At 47.8% G+C, this 25,881-nt stretch overlaps 1 protein-coding gene across 3 annotated transcripts in view; it reads left to right on the forward strand.

Annotated features, from left to right (window-relative positions):
* The first annotated feature begins 3,635 nt into the window (after positions 1–3,635).
* Positions 3,636–25,881, forward strand: part of MFHAS1 (multifunctional ROCO family signaling regulator 1) — a 35,064-nt gene continuing 12,818 nt past the window's right edge. For 2 of the 3 annotated variants that reach the window (XR_007203509.1, XM_048303020.1), the window contains exon 1: positions 3,638–6,880. Coding sequence is in view for 2 of the 3 variants with exons in the window: in XM_048303020.1 (XP_048158977.1) it covers positions 3,694–6,880 (3,187 nt within the window). In the remaining variant the exon portion in view is untranslated. Of the gene's footprint in view, positions 6,881–25,881 lie in introns of all 3 variants that reach the window. The other variant, XM_048303021.1, reaches the window with a different exon arrangement.

The raw sequence follows: 25,881 nt of genomic DNA on the forward strand, positions 1-25,881 counted from the left end.
GCCAGCAGCTTGATGCTTCTGTTGAGCTGATTTAGGTTCATGTCCTGTCACAAGCAGCTGGTTACATTTGCACCTCTTGTCCTGCAAGGGCCAGACTCAGGCTCTAAAATACTGATGATTACTCAGTGCCTTTTGCCTGACCCAGGAGAGAAGTGCTTTAGATAGAAATCTTATTAATGATGCAGGTGCAGGGCTCAGGAAAGTGGAAGCACTTCAGATTTCATCTGAATAATTAAATCCCATCAATAGGACTTTGCAGGACTACTATTTAAAATTAATAACTGCAAATGCAATTCCGACATATAATGGAACCCACTGAAACGGGATTTTTTTTTTTTTTTTAATAAAATGCTTTATAGCTTTCCTGGCAATTTTACAGCCACCTGGCTTTCAGTCCCAGCTGATCCTGAGCTGCAAGAGAGGCGTTTGGTATGTTTTCTGAATATTTTTAACCTCCAAAAATTAGGAAATGGCTCCAACACCAGCATCCAGCATGCCGGTGCTCATGTTTAATGGATCTTTAGTAAGCTGATGAGTAAATTGAGAGGAAATGAGGAAGTCATGTTTGGAAAAATATGTCTCCTCTGCCTAAGAAGATGGGAAGATAAGGAATCATCTAGGTCTGTACCAAAAGCCACATTTTCTGAGAAATAAAATCTTCCTTTTCTCCAGAAACTACCTATCTCACTCCCAACTGGCAGCTTTAACTGTGGTGAATGTGTTGAAGCAACCAAGAGAAACCATCCCTGGGTGACTGCATCACAGATTTGCACACTCATGCAGGCAGTGGGATAAGGTGTAAGGTTCATAGGAAAGCACCAGAGCTTTCCTCTTTGGACAACCTTCAAGCAGCACTGGGGATGTCTTTGTGTCAGCATGCTGTTCATCATGTTTTTTCTGCCTTAGCTTCATTCATCACCCACAGGAGCTTATCAAAGTTTGAATAGTGCTGCATGACTTCTCCCTCTCTTCATTACGATGGGGAGGCATTTGGTTCCTGCTGCTTTGCATATTTTGATAGGAAAGTTGACAGTCAAAACTTTCCCCGCTTAGTGAAAAAACTTACGCCGTCTGTCCTTGCATGCTGCCAGAAAGATGTGTTTAATATAGGCTATGACCTCTAATAGCAGGCAAATGGAGATAAGCACTTCTCTCCCTGGTGTTTTTCAGCTGGCTGAGCCAAGCAGCTGCTTGGAACATCCCCAGTGGAGGGGCTCCTCCAGTTTTCCCATGGGAAACAAGAGGATAATGCAGTGGCAGCCTTTTGAGTTTCACTTGCTGCAGGTCATATAGCAACTGGAAGCCTGCCCTGGCCTCAGAGAGGATCTGCAGTGCCCACAGGAATCATGGGGTGTGTGGTCCTCAATAATGATGCTGCTTTTGCTGTCTTTACCTGCACAAGGCATTGGAAAGAAGAAAATTGGCCGCAAATTTGAAGCCAGGGTCAATTTTCCCTGCAGAGATCTTTTGTTTCTAGAAACACCGTCTTGATTTAAAAACATGATTTTGATAGCAGCAGGTTGGGTGATTTTGCATGTAGAAGGCTGGAAATGAAACTATCAACCTGGTATCACAAGAGCAATTGGGCAAGAGGGTGGGAGAAGAGCATGACTCTTTCCCTGGTAGGAATTGAATGTGCCACTATTGAAATGGGGAAGGAGAGTGCTCCTTTTGGAGCACAGAGAAGGGCTACTTCCCATGTGACCTTCAGAAAAGCAAAGACACAAAACTTGGGTTAGCCCAAATAAAAGAGGTACTGACCCACTGCAGGGATCCTCTGAAAATAAATGAGTGCAAGCTTGGAAACTAGTTCTAGTTGGGCACAATTTAGCAGGAGGCCATGAAGTATTTCTGTTTCCCAGGGCCGGAATCTGGAAGAATTTTATCCCCAGGTTTAGGCCCTTTCAGCAGAGCCTCATGGATCATGACTATCCCTATATACCTGTTCTCCAGCAGAGGTGGCCCTGGAGCCAAAGCATGAGCCCAGTCCCCAGGACTGCCTCTGCTGGCTTTGGGCAGCTCCTGCATTCTACTTGGAGATGAGTTTTACCTTCATACAGCCACGCTTTCTTTCAGGCCTGTGGACTTTCCTCCCTGTTCTTTGTGTCCTTTGTCTGGCTTTACCAGCCAACACAGGAAGATTTTCCCTACACAGGGTGATGTCATTCACAGAAAGGCATTTAGCAGAAACCTGGTTAAGGTTTGCTACAACTCAGAGGGCCTGAAAAATTATTTTATCCCGGCTTGTCTGTTAATGATGGGAAAGACAGAAACTGAGTCTGAGCCTTTACAATCTTGTAGTTTTAGTAATTTGTAAATTTAATAATTAAGTGCAATGACTATAGCTCCACACGAAGTTGGTTCAGCTCTCTCCTCCTCTCCAGGCACAGTTAGATGCACAGGGCCACCCAAAAGGAGTCATTGTTGTGAGGGCTTTCCACAATAAGGAAGAGAATAAAGGCTGTGAAGCTGGTTGCCCTGTGGACTACTTTTAATTTCAAATCCTTTTTTTTTCTTTGCATGGGTCTGAAGTAATAGCTTATAGCATGCTTTAATGGTAGTTGTTACAACAAGGTGAAAAGTTCCTTCCAAGGTGAAAGGAAGCACCAAAGCCCCCAAAGCAGGCTGGAGTATCCAGCGCTGAACAAAGACAACGACCTTTTAAAACCTGTGAACCTTTGGCCACAGTGCATCGCTGATATTTGTAAGGGTAAGGTCACACATCTCGGGAAAGCTGAGCGCCCACAACCTCCGTCAGCCTGACTAGCGGCTCCGCTGTAAAGGGGCTCTATTCCTCCTCAGTAGCAAAGGTGGAAATTTCCACGCCTATTTCTCCGACCTCCTGGAGCAAAGCTTGACTGAGGAACCTGAAGAAGGCAGTGTTTAGGGTCTGGCCAGATGAATGCAGCACAGGAAACAAAGCACGGCAGGAAGGTGGCAGAGTTGCTCCGATTAACCAGAGGGCTGCAGGCTTTCGCACTCTCCCAACACGGAAGCACGCTTACTGAATGGGAAGAAAGGTTAATCTCGGTTTCTTGCAGGGCTGGATAAAATCAGCCCTTGCCTAGTGAAAAAATGATACGGGGCAACACAACAGCTTTTGCAGTTAACTCCGTGATGAGTCGGGCGGCTCGCAAAGCTCTCAGCGAGCCCAGGGGCAGGGCGAGACCTTGACCCCCGCCCAGGGGCGGCGGCTGTCACACGCCGGGGTCCCAGCGAAGCGCCGGCACTGCCACCGCCACCGCTACTGCCCCCCCGCCTCCAGGGCCAGGCGGGCTCACCCCACCGGGGCACACGAAGGGCCGTTCTCCCGGGCGTTGCCGGGGGTAGGAGCCGCAGGCCGGGCGTCTCAGGTCAGCATCCCGGACCCTTCCTGCCCGGGGAGAACGGGCCGGTGCCCGGCAGGCAGGGGCGGGGTGTCCCCCCAGAGCCAGGGCCGGCTCTCCCCGGCGCGGGGGCGGTGCGGCGCTGCCGGGGCCGGACCGTGACCGCGTCCCGCCCCCGGCGGGGCGGTGGCAGCGGCGGCGGCGGTACGTGCGCGGGGCGGCGCGGCGGCAGTGCCGGCGCGGAGCCACGGGGAGCCCCGAGCCCGCCGCGGTCGCGGCGATGCGCAGCGCGGCCGCGCCCATGGCGAGCAGCAGCGGCGGCGGCGGCAGGTAGGGTCGGGCGGGGCGGGGGCCCGCTCCCCCGGCCATGGCTCAGACGGAGCCCCCGAAGGCGGTGCGGCTGTGGCGCGACGCCGCCCTGCGCGCACGGAAGCTGCGGGACGGCCCTGGCGAGCCCGAGCCCGAGCCGGACGCGGGGCCGCCGGGGGGGCCGCCGCCGCCCCCCGGTGCCGCCGCTCCTCGCCGCCCGTCCCTGGCGGCGGCGGCGCTGGGGGAGCTGGAGGCGCTGAACCTGAGCGGGCGGGGGCTGGAGGAGCTGCCCGAGGAGGTAGGCGCCGCCCTGAGCGGGCTGCGGGTGCTCAGCCTGCGGCGCAACCGGCTGGGCCGCCTGCCCGCCGCCGCCCTGCGCCACCTGGGCCGCCTGGCCGAGCTCGACCTCAGCCACAACCGGCTGCGGGGCCTGGGGGACGGCGGGGCGCTGGCGGGGCTGCGGGGCCTGCGCAAGCTCAGCCTCAGCCACAACGAACTGGGCGCCGAGGGCCCGGGGCTGCCCCCCCGCCTCGCCGAGCTGGGCTGCCTCGAGGAGCTCGACCTCAGCTTCAACCGCCTGCGCCGCCTGCCCGAGGGCCTGGGCCGTCTGCGGCACCTCCGCACCCTCGACGTCGACCATAACCTGCTGCCCTCCTTCCCTGCCCCGCTGCTGGAGCTGGCCGCTCTGGAGGAGCTCGACTGTTCCGGCAACCGCCACCTCGGGGCCCTGCCCGAGGGCATCGCTGCCCTCCGCCGCCTCAAGATCCTCTGGCTCAGCGGCACCGGGCTGGCATCCCTGCCAGAGGGCCTCTGTCAGCTGAGTGCCCTCGAGAGCCTCATGCTGGATGGCAACCGGCTGCAGGCGCTGCCCGCTGGCTTTGGCAGACTACAGCGGCTCAAGATGCTGAACCTCTCCTCCAACCTGCTGGGGGAGTTCCCCTCTGCCATCTTGGCGCTGCCCAGTCTAGAGGAGCTCTACCTGAGCCGCAACCAGCTCACCGTGCTGCCCCCTCACCTCTGTCAGCTCCACCAGCTCCGCACTCTCTGGCTGGACAACAACCGCATCCGCTACCTGCCTGACTCCATCGTGCTCCTCCACAGCCTGGAGGAGCTGGTCCTGCAAGGCAACCAGATCGCCATCCTGCCTGAGGGCTTCGGGCAGCTTTCCCGTGTCACCCTGTGGAAGATCAAAGACAACCCCCTCATCCAGCCCCCCTACGAGGTGTGCATGAAAGGCATCCCCTACATCGCAGCTTACCAGCAGGAGCTGGCCCACTCCCAGCCTGCCCTCAAACCCCGCCTCAAGCTGGTCCTCATGGGCCTAAAGGATGCAGGAAAGACCCTGCTGAGACGGTGCCTCATGGAGGAAAATGGGCAGAGAGAGGACATGGGAAGCCTGGAGGCAGGGAGCACCCAGCACAGAGGGTTTCCTGGGCAGCAGCAGGACATTGGGAGGGTGACAGTTGGGTGTTGCCCCTTTCCAGAGCCTCAAGACAGTTCCTCAACTCGGGTACCTGTCATGCAGCAGGTGGAATGTCTCCCTGTTGAGCGGCAGGATATCCCTTCTCGTGTGCCCTCTCACCGAGCAAAAGGGGAGACACCATCCCCTGCACTGTCACTGCCATCCAGTGCCCCCCAAGTACCACTGGGACTAGGACTATCAGGAGGCAGTAAGGGCATCGAGGTGATGGACTGGACAGCGGATGCAGAGAGGGGCCTGACATTTATTGTGTACGAGCTGGCAGGGGACCCAAGCTATGATGTGATCCAGTCTTTCTTCCTCTCTCCTGGAGCCTTGTACGTGCTGGTGGTGAATTTGAGTGCCTACGTCCCTCAGCACTTCTACCCCTCTGTGGGCTATTTCTTACACTGGCTCAGTTCCAAGGTGCCCCATGCTGTGGTGTGCATGGTGGGAACCCATGCCGACCTCTGTGCGGAGCGGGAGTTGGAAGAGAAGTGCCTGGACATCCATCACCAGATCGCTCAGCAGGAGAAGAGGGATGCTGAGGGACTCCAGAGCTTAGTCCAGCAGGTGGATGAGGCTCTGGGACAGGACTTTGACCTGCGCTGCTCCAGCCCACACGCTGCCTTTTATGGAGTCTCAGACAAGAACTTGCGGCGAAAGAAGGCCCAGTTTCAGTATCTTCTCAACCACCGCCCACAGATCCTCTCTCCAGTGCTGCCTTTCAGCTGCCAGGACCGTTGCCAGGTGCGTCGCCTGCGGGACAAGCTCCTCTCGGTGGCTGAGCACCGGGATATCTTCCCAAACCTGCACCGGGTGTTGCCCAAGTCCTGGCAAGTGCTGGAGGAACTGCACTTCCAGCCACAAGCTCAGCAGTTGTGGCTTAGCTGGTGGGACTCTGCCCGACTGGGCTTGCAGGCAGGCCTGACGGAGGATCGGCTCCAGAGTGCCCTGTCCTACCTGCACGAGAGTGGAAAGCTGCTCTACTTTGAGGAGCATCTCACCTTGCGGGAGTATGTGTTCCACAACCTGCCACGGCTCATTGACATCCTCAATGTCTTTTGCCAGCGGGATGCCACCGTGCTGCTACAGAAACTGCTCAGTGACACCCAGATTGACGAACTGAGGATCACTCAGCTCCATCATTACGTGGAGGGCTTCTTGCTGCATGGCCTCCTTCCTGCCCATGTTATCCGTCTCCTTCTTAAGCCCCACATCCAGAGCCGGGAGGATCTGCAGCTCATTCTGGAGCTGCTGGAGAAGATGGGGCTATGTTACTGTGTCAACAAACCCAAATGCAAGCCCTTAAATGGGGCAGCTGCTTGGTACAAGTTTCCCTGTTACGTGAAAAACGAGGTGCCCCATGCAGAGGCGTGGATCAATGGCACCAATCTGAGCGGACAGTCCTTCGTGGTGGAGCAGCTGCAGATTGAATATAGCTTTCCATTCATTTTCCCACCCGGCTTGTTTGCACGCTACAGTGTCCAGATTAACAGCCACGTGGTTCAGCGGTCGGATGGCAAATACCAGATTTATGCCTACCGGGGAAAGGTGCCTGTGGTGGTGAGCTACCGGCCTGCCAGGGGAGCTCTGCAGCCAGACACTCTGTCTATCGCTAGTCATGCGTCCCTACCAAATATCTGGACAGCTTGGCAAGCTATTACGCCTTTAGTGGAAGAACTGAATGTCCTGCTCCAGGAATGGCCGGGCCTGTACTACACTGTGCATGTCCTCTGTTCAAAGTGCCTTAAAAGAGGGTCACCCAACCCACACACTTTTCCAGGTAAGGCACAGCCCAGCTTGCCTTTCATCTCTTCTGGAGCTTGCCCCTTCTAGAAAGGTGTCTTATGAGGTCAGCCCTAGCTCTATTTCTTTTTTTCTTTTTTTTTGTTTTTTCTTTTTTCTTTTCTTCTCTGCTCTAGCTCCTTTCCCTGGTGGTTTGAGTCATGAGAGAAAATATTAGGGTAGCTCCAAGGAGACAGGCTTAAAATAACCCTATTCTGAGAGGAGGGGGGTGTTACATCCCCCTTTGTCTGTGCCTTTTCTCTCTGCTTTTTGGGTTTTGGCCCTGAGGGTTGGCAGTGCTGTTGTTGAAAAGGCTCTAACCTGTCCTCCTTGTTTTGATTCCTTTGAGTGGGGACTGTGGTGTTGGGGGATTTTTTTCCCCCTAGTTCCTTTCACCCTGCAGCTCCCACTTCCTTGGAGCTATTTGTAAACACACATAGAGATGTCTAAAACATTGCAGGTGTCCCCCATCCCCCACTTCAACCCTCCACCCCCAAAACCTGGCCTGTGCTGCAGCCTCTCTGAATGCAGGAGAGCTCCTCCTGGTAGACAATGGGTGCGTTGGTCTCCATAGCCCTGTGTAAAAAGAGCTTTCTCTGAGCCCTGTCTCTAGCGGGAAGCATTCCTCCCTGAAGAGAGAAGGGTACTCCATCTTCTTTGTTTAAGTGTCTCACCTAGAAGTGATTCCCAGACTGTGCCTTTTGGAGCTGTTCTCACGAGGATTTTATTTTCCTTCCTCTCTCTCCCTTCATCAAACGAAAAAAGCATAACCTCTCTCCTCTGGAACATGACTGGTCGTGGTGCTTTATAAAGCTGTCACCTCTGAAGTTGTGATTTTTATTGGTGATGTTTTCCAGCAGCATCTGTTTTACTTTGTTTGTGCAGGTACTGCCTCCTAACTAGTGTCCTCTCAGTTCTGCTTGGGTTTGCTCTGCGGCTTGCACCATGGGAAGGGTGCTTTGATGTGTAAATCTGCATGAAATCAAAACACACTCTGGACTGTGAGCAATGCTCCAGAAATCTGCATTTTAACAACCATGTTGGAGGTGTGTTGTAACATTATTAAGAGGTAGCCTGAAATTCTGCAGGGAACTGTAGCATGATTTGAGTTAAAGCAAGCAATGGTGCTGAATTTGTTCATAAGTAAATGTGATCAATAAGGTGTGGGGTTTTTGGGATTGTTTTGGGGTTTGGATTTTTGGGTTTTGTTTTGTTAGGTTTTTTTTCCTCTGGACATTTAGAATAAGGAGATGCTGTTTGCTCCTCAGCCTGAGTCCTGGCTCCATCAACTGTATCTCCCTCTTAACTGCTCACTTACGTAAGAGCCATTGGACTGGGGGGGTGAACCCATGCTGTGAGACATGCTGAGTGATATCTTGCTGCTGTCATGGTGCTTAGGGCAATGTGATCTGCTTTCCAAAAAAAAAAAAACCTGGAAACAAAAAAAAAACCAAACGTGCCACAGAACCCCTGAAAAAAACCCCAACAACCAAACCAAACAAAAAAACCCAACAACCCTCCCCAAAACCCCACCAAAATTAGTCAAGACAGCAAACATGTACATGCAGTGTGATGGTGTCATGGGCAGCTGTTGAAGATTTGGCTTGAGAATTCCAGTCTGCAGTCACGTATCTCCTTTATTTCTTCTTAACTGGTGAATGCTTTGTGGCTGTCCCTTTTTTCCCTGTGAGTAGATGATGCTTTAAAAGTGAAATGTGAAGGGGAGCCAGACTGCCTGCAGGCAGTTGGTGCTGTTGCTGACCCCAGTGATAGTCAGAGCAGGTTCAGAAGCATGAGAGAGGTATTGAAGGGTCTTTTCCTTTGGATTTGGCTGTGCCATCTGTGTTTCCTTAGAGGTGGGAAAGGATTGCTCTCTCCTGGGAGCCAGGCCATGTGTGCTGGGAAGGGAAGGCACAGGTGAGCAGGGTGCTGAGCATGGGAGGAGCTGGGGCTTGTGTGCCAGGTCTGTGAATGGCACCTGGATGATGCTGCCTGTGGAAAGGGGGCTGCAGCATTTTTGAGGAGCTCCAGCAGGGCAGTCAGGCCTTGCTATCAGGGGCACAGGATAGCATCCCAGGTGTGACCCTGCCTTGGGGCAGGGAATGACTCTCTTAAACATGGATACTGCGTGACACTAGCTGGGAGAACAGCAGACAAACATGTTTAAAAGGCAAGGCTGATCTGTGGAAATGCTGAAGAGTGATTAAAGGCTGCAATTTATTGAGAAAGGTCCTTGTTGTCTTGGATGATGCTTAGATCTAGCCCACCTGTGATATGGACTATATGAAAAATGTGAGCTGTGATTTGGCTTGGGAGGTCTGTATGTCTGCATTTAATCTAAAATATTCTTTGCTGTGTGTCTGCTCTATGAGTAAAAGACTGTTTAGGAGCCCCTAAATGGCATTCTTGAAGCTGAAGACTTTTTTTTTTCCTCTTGATTTTGTTGATTGGGAGGTGTGCATGTTTAAAGTCATACTGCCAAGCTTGCTGTCATGCAAGTGAATCATGGTTGGTGTCATTTTTGACAAGGTGTAGGAAAGAGATGGGTTTAATGTTACAAAAATATGTAGTGAGGGAGATGTCTGTGTTTCTTTCCAAGCTCTTTTAGTGGAAATTCCTGGCAATTACAATGCTCCTAATACTTAAATAAGTCTGTGGGCTTTTTAGGACTGCACTGAAGAAGTGCTTTGCAGCCAGTTGACCTTAATAAGGGAAATATTTCTGGGGAGACACTGCCAAATTTGTGCTCAAAAATGGAAGTGCAGTCTGGCTCTGAGTGATTGTGCAATCTGTGTCGTCATTCATGAAACTGATGGTGCATTCTTTGGTCATGCAAAATTTTTGTTGGAATCCCCTTCAAAAAGGTAGTTCACAAGTTGAGGATTAATCTTTGCTTTTCCTCTCCTTCCCTTTCCTCTCTGTCCTGCACACTATAGCTTCCAGTATTAATAATACACATGGAAATACTCTAGGAACAAGCTACTGTGCATAGAAATGGTTAATAAAAACTGAGATTCTGGATTCAGTTTTCTGAGGGCTTATTGCAAACAGTGAATGAAAGTGATACAAAAATGCCTTGTTAGGGTCCTTTTAAGGAAGTTTTCGTGTTTGAAACAGTTTTGTAGCTGGGTGAAATAGTAACTGAATTGGCATCTGAGCTGCAATCTCAGTGTGCTTTGAGGCTGCAGTCATCCACTCGGCTGATAACAACTCGGTGTGTTGAATATTTTTTTTCTTTACATATGCACTATATATAAGTAAAAGTGTCCCTACCAGCCTAAGAAAGTCATATCCTTGCTTGGAGTGACCAACAGGAATGGTTCACCTCTCCAAGATGACAGGACCTCAGTTGGGTCATCACAGGCATTGTGAAATGCTCTCATTTGTATGTGATGTTCTTTTACCCCCTGGATGGAAGAGCTTTTAGGTTATTCATGTCCCATAAGCTATTAAGTGACTTGGGATTGGGGGATGGAGATAGTTTGCCATCTGTCTGATAGTAGACACGTGTGCTTTGTTTGGACAAATGTGACTGGATTTTCCAAGCTTGCATTCGTGTGCACCTGCTAACTGCCCTGCTGCTGTTTCCCCTTGCCCTGTGCTAGGCCAGGTCTGGGTCACCACGTGTGCTTCCAGACTGTCTTTTGTACAAGGTATCCTGACGTTCTATGTCTGATTCTTCTGGTGTTTGGACAGGGAGGGATTATGTTTGACCAGTGGTTTTCCTTTATTCCTGCCTGTGAAGTGGCTGTATGAGTTTAGACATAAGAAAGTCAGGGTCTGTGTTAGTCGTAGAAGATGGGCAGAATGCTGTCACAAGTAAGATAAGTGGATATGGGTTTTCACAGAATAAAAATATGACAACAAATGGAAAGCCATGGGCAAAGATACTGTGTGAGCCTAGCAGCCCGTGTCCAGAAGGATGCTCCAGAGCTATTGGGGAGCTTTGAAAGATTCTGGAAGACTAGCAAGAGGTCTCCTGTGGAGAGAAAAGTGCACATTGGCCACCTGCCTTACTATCCCCTTCTTGAGGTATCAGAGCAGGGAGGAGATCACAAGCCTCTACTCTGCCTGTCTCCCACATCAAGGGTGAACAGAAGCAAGGATTATACTGCCAGTCACCTTAAGGGGTACAGACAGAGGTATCATAGTGTAGTTCCCCTGTGAGTGTCTCTGTCATGGCTAGAGCAGGGCTAAATAGGCCACCTTATGCTCATGATTCGAAGTGAACCATGCTCACCAGCCCCACATTGGAGTCAAAAGCTATCATAACCTCTTTTGGTGGCTGGGATAGAGTCAGGAGATAGGAAGGTGGAAGATCCTATGGTGTGTCATGCTGTCGAGTCACCCAGTGCAAGGTGAGGCGAGAGCGGGTGGGACTGGTTTTGTCAGAAGGGCTCAGAGGTTGCTCCAAAATCTGAGTTGCTGCTCAGTGAAAGGCTCATGTCAGGTATCTAATTCCACTTTGTAGTCATGCTTTAAGTAGCTGGGGTTCTTTTCACAGACAATTGCAGTAGAACAACACCTGCTTGTTACAGAGCCTGATGCTAGCATCAGGCAGCCTTCTATTTTCCCCATTTGCAGGTGGAGTCTTTTTTTGCTTGACTTTCAAAGTAGATCTTATGTCTGTTTTGGGGCTGTTGTCACACTATCCTGCAGGCTGTGGCTTCAGCAGAGTACTCTGGGGCATAACTGGAGACAACGGGACAAGACTTCAGCACCATGTGAGCTATGGCCGTGGATGATCTGGCAGGATGAAGCTGAACAGGGCCCTGTGGTTCAGTAGAAGAGCATAGATTGGTTGCTGGACTTGGGGAAGCTATTGTCATTCTGTGGCTCTAGCATGGATAATTTAGTTTACTGACTAGAGCTGGCTTCTGTGCTGTTGAAGTGACAACCTTGACTGGTGTGACTTGCTATAGGTAACAGTGTAGAAACACAGTAGTAGCCTATTTGCTACCAGGGATTTTTAGAGATTTGCTTCACATTAACCTGTGTTGCAAGGTGAGCATTTCAGGTCCTCTTGTTTAGTGGCTGTGGCATCCTCTAATTTAAACAACCTGTTGAAAGGGACAATGAATGTTTCTGTGGTCTTGGAGGAGGCTGAGAAATTGCCAGAGGAAGAGTATGGTATGCAGCATGGATGGCTGCCGTGGGACTGTCCCTGGTGGGGCACAGATGTGGGAACCAGTCTTTGGAGAGAACTGAAGTAGTCAGTGCAGACTTGGGCTTGTGCCTGACCGTCTAGCTTGGGAGGACACAGGAATGAGAGGGAATGTGGATGCTGGAGGAAAGGCTGAGGTTTTTGAATTGCCTTCTTAAAGCTGTCCTGCAGTGTCTGGTTACCTTGTATTGTGTGTGTTTGGGGGCTTTTATTTTAAAGCTCTTAATATAGAACTTGTTAAAATTACTTGAAATTAGAATGGCAACTTGCACACTTAACACTGCTTGAAGAAATCCTCTTCCTTGCTCAAAGGAATCCTCTTCCTTACGCAAAAAGTTTCTATGCATTTGTGAGAAAAGAAAGCTTTTGTGGTATGTCAGCTCCGGTACAGGGAAGCTCTTCTGGTTTGTCCCTTAACAACTTGTCTTGCCCTGACCTGTTCCCCGTGGGAGTCATCTCTGGGCTTTGAGCCTCTGGACTTTGAGCTGTCATCACCGAACCAGGGAGATGCTAGATTTGGTTGAGTGGATCCTTTTGGTTTGGTTAGTGAAGCAAAGCAGAGTTCTTGGCCTTCAGCGCATTACTTTTTTTTTGGTTTGTGTTTTTGGTTTGTGTTTTTTATTACAGTTGCTGAAATTTGTCTTTGCAGGAAATGACCTATAAAAGAGTTGCTGGGTACCAAATGATTCTTTGTTTCATTGCGTGAGATCTGTTTAAAAGCTACTGACTGTGAGGGTGAGATAAGATGTTGATGTAGGTTTTCTGCTCTCTGGAGTCAGTTGATTACATGAGGACTGATTTGTGTGCTGCTTCAGCATGCTGTGGACACCGGTGTCATGAAACATGATATCCATTGTCTTGTGTGCTCACACATCTGGTGATATGATGCCTGCTTCTACAACCACTGAAGTGGGAAAAGTTTTCCTGTGTAAGTTTAGTTTAGATTTAGCATGTGAACGATCCACATGCATGTATTACAGGGGCCTACTGCTTATGCATCTCAGGAGCAGATGGTGGAAAATCACCAACCGTGCTGAATTATTGTTGTCTTTTGGGGTCGTGAACATGTTACTTGACATTGGGATAGAGCAGTGAAAAAACAGTGTCAGTTTAAAAACAGAATAAGAGTGCATCTAGTAGGTAATTCTCCTGTAAGCTGTGGTGTGCATTGCTTTTGCAGTATTAGCAGGCAACTGTGGTAGCCTAGCATGCTCTCCAGTTAGTAATTTGCTACTAATAGTGCAGGTTGTTTGGCTCTTGAAAGCAATTTGCCAGGGAAGAAGGAGAAAAATTTATTTAGTGGAAAGTCCTGTGTGGGGTTTGAATTCTTGGAAGTCATCAGTGTACAATTTTTTTTATACCTTCCCCCCCATCCCCCCCCATCATGAATACAGAAAGAATAACCTCTAGATATGTAGATATGTAAAGAAAATTGTGGTCTGGGGGTTGAATACAAGGTAATCAGTTATATCCTTTTATCTCCCTCTCCTTATTTGTGGTATTTGTGCTTGTCACACAGATGTGGACAACTGTGAGAGTAACCAAGCTGGCTGGTGCCAAATAAGATCGCCCCTTCTCAGGTGCTTTGGAGCTTGTGGGATGCCTGTTTTAAGGGAGCTCCTTGTAGGGACAAGGAGTGGGAAGGGAGTGTCTGAGATTTCTGTGTGAATTATAACCACCAAATTCCTCTGCTGCAAACAAAATGTATCAGGGCTTTTGACTAGCTAAGAACTTATCTGTGTCTGAGTAAGTAATGCAGTTGGGTTATAGGAATCTCAGCGTGCCTCCATGGTCTCTTATATGGTGGTCTTGCCTACATCAGGAGAGCTGATGGGATTCTGGTGACCACAGTGTGAGGGAGCTGTTTTATACAGAGGATGAGGAGGCCGTGATGTTTTTAGAAGCTCTTGCGTGGATGAAGTTTACAGTCTTGGATGGCAAGGTCACCTGTGTGAATGTGGCCTTTGTTCCAGCTAGACCAGCTGGGAGAGTTTTGTCCTCTAGCAGTTTATTTCTGGGCAACCAGATGGAAGAACTGAGATTGGGGGGTGCAAGACCTGTGAAAAAAAATGGCTGGTTAGCTTTGGGAGAAATTTAATTTGGGATGTTCAGATGGAACATATTTGAGGGATTACGGTTCTGCCTCAGGAGGCTGCTGGAGGCTGAAGACATATTGTACTTGTGGTATTTTCCTGGCTAAGGCTCAGTGCTAACACTGATCGGGTTGCCAACATGGTCAATAGTAGTGTGGTTTCAGACTTAACGCAGGTTCTGTGGTTAGGGGTGACTTGTCTGTGGCCAGTGGATGGAGGCTGTGCTCAGACTGAGCTGTGATTGCTGAAGTGCTTGCCTGCTGGAGTTGGTTGTGGTTTAAAGCAAGACCTTAATTTCAGATGTGTTTTTTTGTTTTCACAGTGGTCATTTTCAAAAGCTCTGACCTTTACGCAAAGGTGTACTGAGTACACTCCTTACTGGTTTTAGCTGTGGATTGGTGGGGGACGGGTGTGAAAATGACCTAGGACCTACAGACTTTACAAAGTAGCATTAATTTTGAATTGGCAGTTGAACATGGCAAGCTCTGCATGAACCAAACAACAGCTTTGAGATGAGCAAGGTGCTTCCGTTGGGAAGTTCATTAAACTGAGTGCTTTGTGAAGATCAGACTGAACTGAACGAGGTCAAGTAACCTTCAGCACAAAATAAAGTTCCATCTCAAATCCTGTTCAGACCTGCCTTGTATTGCCACGTGCTGACTCAGATTTGGTGCTCGAACACTCCAGGAAGCAGCTGTGTTGTTGTTGATCTAGGATACATTGAATTGTACTGATAAGATGATGGGAGACTTCTGCTGGGCTTTTAGTGGTGGGATTTCTTGCATTTCTGCAAGACTCTATGCAAGCAATACTAGGGTATCTCTTATACCCAGTTTTAGGGTGATGTTTGCCAAGAGTCCAGTTTAGAGAAACATTTTTATTTGTGTTATCTGAGGGAACCTAGACTGTTCTGAGAAAACTCCTTCCTCCTTCATTCATGGTACCCATCACTTTCTGTAGAGTTTTCAGTCTCTTCCTGTTACAATGTGACAGGAACAAAACAAAGGTACAACAGTGGTAGGACAGGGATTTATGGGCCTCGTGCCCACAAATGACTGGTGATAAAATGAATATTGTAGGTTTTTGTCCTAACAGAATACAAGATTATAGCACACTTCAATTAAGAGTTGTTTCTTGAATTATCTGTGCATAGTAACTTTCCAGTCTGTGTGCTGAATTCCTCTTGGAGCATGTTCTTTGCATTTTTAGCAGGTGTTTTTCTCTCCAGCAATGGTATCTAATAGGGGACAGATCCTGCCCTTGCAGTAGGGTACGGTTGTTGATGAACTTTCTAAAAAATTAAATGGCCATGGTTTCCAGAGCATCAAAATCTGCAGAGTTTGAGACAGCGGTGCTTGACCTAGTTTGCATCCAATGTGTCTAGTGATTTCTGCCCCATGAAACCACACAGTGGAAAAATATTGAAGATGTACAGTGATTTGGCCTTGCTTAACTTTGAGAGACATGTACAGTGTGTTTAGTTCTTCTGCATCAATGCAAGGTTGGGAGCAGAGAACTGCTAGAAGGGCTGATTTGTCCCAAACTTATCCCAAAACAAGTGTTCTCATACTCAGGAAGACCCAACCCCCTCCCCCCACCCCAGCTACATGGGCAACATACAGAGGATGAGCTTCTTGCAGCAGAAGAAAAAGGCATCTTTGTCATGCTGTTTCTGAAAGTTTATGATGGACACAGCAGAACTGCAAAATTGTCCTGCAGCACAGACCACGAGTGTACCTGGTGCAGCAGAACCCTGCTGCTTCTCTAGCTGTAGTTGTGGAACTCTGTTGCTGGCTATTTAGTACCTTCTCCACTCCCTGTGGCCTCTTTCTTAAACACAGCAGTCAGGTATGCATGGCAAGCAGTTTTTCTCTGAACAGATAGTGTTAGAACTTAGCAATTTGCAGAGCTGAAATGTGTGCAGGCTGTACAGTGGAGGACAGAGAGACAGGGACCTCTGTCTGAGACTGGCTGCCTGACATCAGTCTTTTACTCTAAATATTCCTGTTGCCCATGTCTGAACAGTTGGATTTTCATCTCTCATTCAAATTCTCAGATAAATTGAGATCAGTAAAGAATGAAGTACAAAGAGATGGAGTGATGGCTGGTGATAAAGACCCATTCTATCAGTCCTCTCATATTGACCCTCCTGACACTTGAATTTTTATCTTTCCACCCTCTTTCTGTATTTATATTGTGTGTAACTCACCAGTCTGTACACATGTTCTCTTTTACTACATTATGGGGAAAATAGCATGATTGTCTGTCAAATTGCTGATCTTTGCACTTTTCAGGGTTACATCCTCAATGTTTAATAATCTGCAGCTGTATTTATTGTGATGTGTGATAGGGAATAGTTCAAATTGTTTATGTAGAACTCTTTATTTTCTCCCCAAAAGAGCCGAACAGCTGGGACCTTGTCTCTATGGGACCAAAGGGGGACTTGAGGCAGCTACATAACTTACTTGTCCCCTTATTTTGGTAATTCTTCATCTGTGAAGCTGTGAGTGGCTCACAGGAGCGATTACCTTCCTTAGCAGGGTGATTTAATCATGAGGAGATGCACAGGAGCTGGAGCAGAAGTGGCAGTAGGGTGGCAGCTGGGCTGCTCTGCACACCTTTGAGTGTACGGAAGGCGTCTTGCAAATTGCAGACGCAGCTGGGAGTAGCCAAAGGGCATGGGAAATTGCAAATCCAGACAAACCGGTGTCTGACTGAGCAGGAGCTGTGTGGTGCCAAACTCTCACTCAATGATAGGGAGCTGTTTCTTAGTCTAAAATGGTTTTAAAGTGCGCTGTAGGTTGAGAGAACAGCTGCTGGCTTGGCCTCCGCTGCCTTAATGTGGGCTTTGAGCCAGCCAGCCTCTGTCCCACTGTTGAACTTCTTGAGTCGCTCCGTCTTGCACCACTGTATTGCTGAGCAGCCCAACTAGAAACAAGCAGTGAGAGCTGCAATAATCAGTTCTGGCTCAAAGTATTCCCTGGGTAGTCCTTTGGATGGGTTGGCTTTCTTGGGGAAGCCTCATCTGGACTGTATCTTCAGGAAGCCAGCATGCTGTGTTCAGAGAGAAACAAGCAGGTGGACCTCTCCGCATTTCCAGGACATTCCAGGCAGGGGAAGATGGACAAACTTATCCTTTATTATATGTCTGTGCTACTGCAGTGAGGGGAAGAGATGGAAGATTGTGCGTTTCCTCTCCTGGTGTGCATGATGCTTCTTACCCCCTTGCTGTGTGTGGCTGTATTTTTGCACTGGGTTTGCATGGCAAAGTTTTGGTAGCGGGAGTGGGGCCCTACAGGGTTTGCTCCTGTGAGAAGCTGCTGGAAGCTTCCCATCTCTCTGACAGATGCCTCCAAGATGGACCCAGCACTGGCCAAGGCCAAGCCCATCAGCAGTGGTGGCAGTACCTGTGGGATAACATATGAAAAGGGGAAAAAAACCAAACCCCCTTGCAGCAGCAGTTGCAGGTGGATGCCTGAAGGAGGCTGTGATCCTGTGAGAAGCCTGTGCTGAAGCAGACCTCAGACAGGACCTATGGACCCATGGAGAGAGGAGCCAATGCTAGAGTAGGTTTGCTGGTAGGACTTAAGACCCTGTGGGGGACCCTTGCAGGAGCAGTCTGTGAAGAACTACAGTCTGTGGAAGGGGCCCCACACTGGAGCAGGGGAAAAGTCCGAGGAGTCCTTCCCTTAGGAGGAAGGAGCAGCAGAGACAATCTATGATGAACTGACTGCAGACCCCATTCCTGACCCTCTGTGCCACTGGAGAGGGAGGAGGTAGAGAAAATCAGGAGGCAAAAAGGAGTGAAGTTGAGCAGAGGAAGAAGGACTGGATAGGACAGAGGTGTTTTAAGATTTGGGTTATTTCTCATTATCCTTCTCTGATTTGATGGGTAAAAAATTAAATTTTCCAAAGTCGAGTCTATTTTGCCCATGACAGCAATGGGTGAGTGATCTCTCCCTGCTCTTATCTCAGCGAGCCTGTATTTTCTCTCCCCTGTCTCATTGAGGAAAGGAGTGGTAGAGTGGCTTTGGTGGGCACCTGGCATCCAGCCAGGGTTAACCCACCACAATTTTATAGGCAGAACTGCTGGATGGGGTTGAATGTGCTGAAGCAGAGGGTTCTTGGTGGCAGGTTTCCAAACCAGGGAGTCGGCAGCAAGCACCAGGCCTACTTACACTCGTTGCATAATCAGATGAGTTTTCAGCTCCCTGTGCATTTCTCTAAACCTTCCTTTTGAACAGCCTCTTTCTTTGTCCGAGAGATTTTCGTGCTCTTATTTCAGACAGTGATGCATGCACTAGATTTGGAAGATTCTCATATCCATATGACTCTGGTATATCAAAGTGGCTAAATTTAGAAAATCTAACAAAAAAGAGCTTCCCCTTCCTGTGATCTGACATAATGTTTCTTGGTCGCTGTTATTTTTACTACAGAACAGCTTAAATCTATTTTGGTTGGGCACTAAGTGATGGCTGCAGTGTGAAAGAAGAAATTTGTTTCTGTGAAGTCAGGCGGCTGTGCTGCAGCTTCAGGGCTCTGAGGGCAGCCTGCTCATGTTGAGCATGTGCCAGTGCTGTGTTGGGGCCCCCCTTTACAGCCCTGCTCAGCTCTCTTGAGCCCTGCCCACTCAGTAGAGGGTCTCTGGGGCTCAGAGCTTCAATGGCTCTGAACTTCTCCAACATCTTGTAGATGTAGTGAGTGGCAATGGTGATGGATTTTAACACACACACATACCACTACTTCACTCATCCTCCAAATTCTGGGAGGACAGTATAGGAGAGATGTTTGGCTGGAACCAAAGGAGCAGACGCAATGAGAGGCTTACATGGGAACCAGTCAAGCCTGTGGTTTCACAGATCTCTTTAATTAATGGACCTTTTACTGTACACTGTTAGGACCAGGATTGAGCCATCCCTGCCTGGAAAATGCACTGGTGGAATCATGCCCTGCTGAGCACCTTGAGCTCTTGGTGTCAGGAATATAATTCAAGATTTCCAACTTCCTTACTCATTTTGGGTTTGGGTTTTTATTTGTTTGGGTTGTTTGGGTGTTTTTTAAGCCATCTCCTTTGTTAAAACTTTCTCTGTGGAGGTTCAAGCTCATACTTGATTATAGCTGACTGCTCTGCTTCAAGAGCCTTCTGACTTGTTTCTGAACATCCCACGCCTGCTTTCACATTGAGATGGAGTGAAGGAAGACAACTGGGATTTTGGGAAGAGACACCTTTTTTTTGCTGACCTCAATATCCCAGAAATCTGCTGAACAAGAATTTATTTCTTACTTTAGCATCATTTTAACTTCTGGTGGACAGTTGTGTAGAAATGTTCAGTGGGTGAAAATAGAGGCAACGTGAGCCTCACTCTGAAACTTTGGTCATCTCCAGGTGCTTTTATTCAGGTTCATGATGGTGCCAGAGGGTTATGTAGGTAATGAAACTCCAGTGTGCTTTGTCCTCACTAAAAGGTCCAATCAGATCTGCGTACCTGAACATGTACTTTCAGGAGTTTTGGGCGGGGAGTCTCGCTCATGCTGTCACGTGAAGGATCGTGCTGTGTTTCAGCATTGGCGAGATTTTCATGGCACCTTGAGTAAGCGAGAAGTTTGTCGTTTCTCAGAGGAGCATGTGTGTGCCCCGAGGGAGCCCTACGGGTTCTCAGGTGATCATTACTGGATTTTGGCAAGATCTTAACTGATGCTTGCATAGGCAAATAATTCAGCTCAGCAAGTGGCTGCTGTGGTCAGCTTGGAGCCTTGCTAGGGTGAGATGCTGAAATAAACAATCAAGAGTTGAGTCTTGTGTGCATCTTTTCCTAGCCAATGTATTTGTGCCTCAAAGGCTCAGCCAAAGTGAAGACTTCCTTGGATGAAAGAAAAGTTTGGGAACCTTCCCCTGGGATCAGAAAAAAAAATCACTTTTCTCTGTGTCTTTTGTAATGGAAAACTACCACAAAGCTTTTGAAGCTCTCTGTTATTTTTAACTTGTTCTTTGTCCTTCTTTGAAATAAATCACATCTTTCTTCTCTGACAAAAGAGTGTTTAGCATGTTATGTAGATACACACATGCACATTTTTGAGTGCCTGCAGTCAAGTTCAACACAATGTTAAGAAAATGTTGCCGGACATGGTAAGATTGTGTTCAGTTTAGTGATTCACACAGGGATCTGATTTAAAAAAAGAAAAAAAGTTTTAAAAAACTTAAAGAAACTCCCCCCAACCAGCCGTTGGGCTGAAGAGGGTGTGATGAGAGGAGATGCTTAATGGACCATTTTGGGAAGTGCAGTAGGTTGGCTCTGAATCTGTGACTTGGATTTCTGGCCCAGCACTTTGCAGATGCTAAAACTGTGCTTCCCATTAAAAGCTGGCCACTGTGCAAGTGTGGCCAGGTGTCTTTGGCTAGGGGGAAGCTGAGCAGTGTGGCTGTTCACTCAGTGCATGGCTGCACCTTCCCCCAGGCACCAGGGTGGCAGCGTGGTCCTTGTAGTGAGGTTGGGCAGCTTGAGGGCAGTTCTTGACCAGCCTTTAGTTTATTGCCTGTATGGGATCCCAAGTTGTCATGTTTTATGGCAGGCCCATGCCCAGGCTCCAGGTCAGAGTTTATTACTTTTAGCTGTGCTTCCTGAAGCATTTAGTGTCTGTCTTTCCCTGAAACAGCACCTTTGGTTGAAAGCCGTGTTGCAAAACAGCCTCTGCTCTGCAGCTGCTGAATCATGTAAGTTTCATGCATGATTCTGCTTCCTGGCATGTACCAAGTGCACCCAGTCCCATCTGAATCTTGCAGGTGAGTGTTGGAACTGAGAACTGCCCACAGAATTATGATTCTGCTGGAGACAGCAGTTTTACCCCTTGCTCTGTGCTGCTTTATTCTCAGTTGCATAATGCAGCATGATGCAGATAATCTGCTCATCATCACAAAAGGATTTAAAATTCGTTTTTAATCGGAAGTCATTTTAATAAAGCTTTTCCCTGCTTGGAGGACTCTTTTTCTGGCTTGAGTGTTTAAGAACAAAATGCAGGAGACCGAGGGAGGTGGGAGGGAACCAGCTGAGGAAGGATGGAGACAGGCACCTCTGTCTGGCTCCCAGGCGGCTGCTGGTGAAGTCCAGAGCTGTGGGACACGTTTCCAGTAGCACCAAGCGTGCAAAATCCTTACATGCACAGACAGAAGTAGCTCGTAGGTCTGTTCTCTTGGAATTTTCTCTCACAGAGCAAACCTCTGGTGGTGGTGGAGAGAAGGAAAGGGCAATCTAGTCCAATCTGGTTTGTACTCCCCCTTTTAACCATCTGTGTCCAAAACACTGGTAGTCCTGTAGGGCCTCCTGCATCTCAGAACAGATTGTGGTCCTGGACATGGTGCAGCATTTACTTCTCTTGTGATGGTAATGACATACAGTTTGTGTGATTTACCTTATTTCTTTGGCTGTTGCTCTGCCATTTTATTGTGGAAAGTGCACTGTCTAAAACAGCATGTGAACTCTGAGTAGCTCTGAAATATATCCTCTTCTCCTCTGTATGCCAGCATTTTTCCCACTTTTCTGGTAGTAGCCACCTCTTGAGCTGTTTCACCTCCCCTCAGAGCAAGCCTGATTGGGGGCCTGAACTCTGGCACTGAATGGTGTTTGAGAGCAAGAATCCTGCTGCTTCCTGGTTTTTTTTCAATCCCAGTAGTCCTCACTCTTGGGATATCTCCAGTGTATGCTTAAGATGTCCCTGAGTCTCCTTTTTGGTCAGTGTAAGTTGATGACTGGGAAGTTTTAAGGTGGTTTCTCCCCAAGACAGATCCCATCCAGAGGAGAGCCAGTAAGCTTGCAGTTGAGGTGAGTTGGTAAAACATCTGAAGGAGGGGTGGGTCAGGGCTGTGTTACAATGACACTGGTGAGTAAGTGCCTCAGAGTTATCCACCTGGTGGAAATCTGGAAGTAATAACTGGTTTACAGCACAAATAGGGGACCAGGAGAGAGCTGAGCTTTGGGACAGAGTTCCCTATGAGGAAACTGGCAGCTCCTGGAAAGGTGCAGGGGGGTAGAAGAAATGGTGGAGGAGTTAAATGTTCTCCTGGCAGTACTGCTGCCTCCCTGGGAGGCTGATGAGTTCTTTCTGGGCCCCATAGCTCCTTCCTGTTTCAGTAACAAACATGACTACCATAGAAGCGATTTTTAAACAGCAAAGATGGATGCTGCAGTTGACTTTTGGGCACTGAGAACCCATACCAGATGGCATTTAGCAGGCAATGTACTCTGTAAGAGTTAAGTAGCAAAGCTATTGTTTCTGTTTTCACGTGACTTCTCACTGGGAGTCATTCCAGTGGTAGAATAAAAAGCCATAAGAATTGGTCTCAGCAGAGATAATAAAACAATCTATAATATTAAGTTCATAAATAAGCAATTTTCCTTGGGAAAAAGGTATTTGTAAGAAAAAGCTAGCTATTGCATTGATTTACAGCTTTTAGTTGGCTGTCATCGGTTTGGATATTGGGGAATGAGAGTGTTCAGAAAAGACTGGTTAAATTATTGGAAATGCTAAGGAATCCAAAATCAACACAAAAAGAAAAGAAAAATCAAAATATTAGCTCTCATCCCCTCTGGAAAAGGGAACAAGTAAAAGCTGTTAATAGTAAAAGGATAGACCTACGTCCAGTAAAAGGATCCAGTAAAAGGATGTCCTATCATTGAGCAAGAGAAAGCCAGCAGGTCACTCAAATTTCAAAGACAGCAATTTTGGTAATAACAAAAGATACATTAAACCAAACAGAGTAGATTCAAAACAAAAATCAGTTTTCCACCTCTGTTGGCATAGAGAGACTCAGGCTCTGAGCTCTGTGAAGTGCTGCTTGGGCACTTCCATGTGCACCAGCAATGCTTTAATTGTGGCATTATGCATGAGACCAAGAGGAGAATTTGCCACTGGTCTTGGTGCTCTGTTCCCTCTGATTTTAGCCATATAGCTTGATGCAAATCTACATCACACTCAGTCTCACAAGGAAGAAACACTTGACTAAGGATGTACTTAACAAACTAGAGTGTAAATGAAAAAAAGATATGCATATAAGGAAGTTATAGCTGATGTCCTTGTAATTAAGGAAACTTCTCTGATCCTGCAGCTTCCTGGTCAGCTAAAGCCATACCTGCGGACAGCATGTAGTGTGGGGTTAGTTATTACTTTGTAGAAAGTGGATAGCTTTGAAGGAAAAGTGCTGTGGAGGCATTTTGTTCCAATTAAGCATGAGCCTAGAATAAATTTTGTTATGTTCATGCATAAACCAAATTCCCCAGTAAAATTACTTCAATACAAAGTTATGTTGATAGATTAGAGCAGGGATGAGTTCAAGTTGGTTCAATAACCAGGTAAAACACTTGATTTGAGTATGAGCAGAACCTATGGTGTTAAGACTTTCCTCCTTAGACCAGTCGATGTTGAAGGGTAAAAAAACAATGTTCCTATGTTTAAGTGGACTGTGGTTGTCCTGATGAACAGTGAGTGTTTTAGGGTGACCAGAATAGCTTTACAGAGGGGTATTGCACATGCATCTCACCTTAAGTGATCTGGGAGAGAATACTTACCGCAACAGGTTTGAAAATACAGCTGCTTCCAGTTCAGTTTGCAAAACACACTGAAACCTTGGAATGGCCCTAAGGCAACAGCAACTCATGGAATCAAGTTACTTTTACCCAGAGAGGAGTTAATTTAATTTCAGAGAAAACTGTTGGGCAGCACACGTAAACACAAGTCTTGTATGTGTCTTTTGGTTTGTTCTCCTTTTGCTTGGCTGGCAAAAGGCAAGTAAATTAAAAAAAAAAAAAAGGAAGAAAGGATGCTGTGCTAGAGTGTAAAAGGTTACTACAAGGGAGAACTCCAGGTTTTTCACTTCCCAGCTGGACACCGGTCAACTTCTAGAAGAGGGGCTTCATAGCCAGAATCCTACCTTCGACCATGGCATGCATCTTGTGAGGAAAGAGTAAGCCAACAGGGAAAAAAAATTGTCCCAAGTGCTCTCCCAGCCTTAGTCTGTCATCAGCGGGTGGATTTGTCTCTTTAGCAATGCTTGAACACACTTTGTCAGTCTGGTCTGCTTGTGAACCCTTGCGTTGCAGCCATCTGCAGTCTCTGTCAGGTGCTTCCTTTTGCTTTTCCTCACGTGCACCATGTAGTACCTGCATTGAGGCTTTCTAGTTTTTGTGTTGGAGCAGGCAGGAAACAATCAGCCAGTTCAGGGTGCAGTATTAGTTGCTAGACTATTGTGAGGAAAAGTGTCTTGCAGACTTGGCTAATTCTCTAAAGTTAGCAGAAGGGCAGATGGAGTCTTGGCCCGGCCTCATCAGTTGCATAAGACTAGAAGTCAGTGGGACTGAGTCTTGTACAGCCTGCTCTGGGGGCTGGCTTTTCACATGGCCACCTATTAATGTGTTGTGACCCAAACAGAGAGACAGAGGTAGCAGGATGGTGACCAGTCCTGGTACTCCCTGCAGACTTCAGTGAACCCTGCCTGTTAACTGTTTATCATAGTAATGGCTTTGGGAACTCTTTCAAACTGCTTTTTTTCCATTTAGTTGGACCTGCGGTGTGCTGATCATCTGGATAAAAGAAGGGTCAGTATCTCCTTTGTGATGGGGGAGTAATAGCTTTGAAATTACTTTGAAATGTTTGGAAAGATGGGCTGAGACTGATGGGAATTGTTGCTGTCTGGACTGTCTGCAGCCAGTGGTGTCTAGTGTTCAGGTGGATGCTCTGTGTGCAGTTGTCCCTTGCTGTTACTGGGTAAGGACAGGTTGGGGCTGGCTGCAGCTTTCTCTCCAGCTGGTGCCTTGCTTTGGCAGATTGGGAAAGTGCTTATGGCAGATAGGGCTGAAGGGGTGGAATTAAAAATAACCAAAAGGTAGATTCTGGGCCTGGTTACTCAGTGACAGGCCTGTTTCTATTCTGGGATGAGGATAATTCGCACTGAGCTCATTACACCATGACTCTCCCTTAAAATGCCTTGACAGTCAATTTCATTCCAGCTAATAAGGTCCTAAAATGTTAATGAAGCAAATCAATTTTTCATGGCTTTGTATTGCAGTTATCAGAAAGTACTGTGTTGCAGCCTACCAATTCAAGAAGCTTTTCAGATATTAGAAGGACATTCAGCAATTTGAAGGATATTTTATTTTCTCAGTTTTTCCCCAGTGCCCCCTCTCATTTTTCTAAGACTTTATCTTGTGCTGGTTGCTTGTCCCCTTTGGTCACGTCCTTCCTCCATTGTCAGCTCTGGTCACTAATGGGAAGAGATGGCTTGTTCCCACCTTCCCTACTGCACAGGGAGAAGAAAGATGGAGTGCCCAACAGAACAGGTAGAGATGAAGCTGAACAAGGGAAGCTACTCAAGCTGAAATACTATTTGAAATATAATGAGTTTGATGAAACAGAGTGGAGAAATCGCATCTTCTTCATCCCCTTCCCTCATCTTTTTGGAAGGAGCAGTGGTGTCAAAAGTCACAGCCCTCTCTCCTCATGGCAATTTGCTGAGATGTCAGTGTTACCTGGCATAAATGCTGTCTGCACTCAGTATCTCATGGACTGTGGAAGGAGGAGAGAGAAGTTGCATTCGTTGTGCAGCCACATTGATGGTAGATCACTTACCCACACTGGTTTCTGAATAGGTTAGATGACAACCATCTTTTATTTCTCAGAACTGCTCATTTTGTACTGCCAGGAGACAGAAGGCCCAAACTTTCATGACTGCCCCTGGAGTTATTTTAACGAAAC

Source organism: Corvus hawaiiensis, chromosome 5 (assembly GCF_020740725.1).
Source record: "Corvus hawaiiensis isolate bCorHaw1 chromosome 5, bCorHaw1.pri.cur, whole genome shotgun sequence".
Classification (NCBI taxonomy): Eukaryota; Metazoa; Chordata; class Aves; order Passeriformes; family Corvidae; genus Corvus; species Corvus hawaiiensis.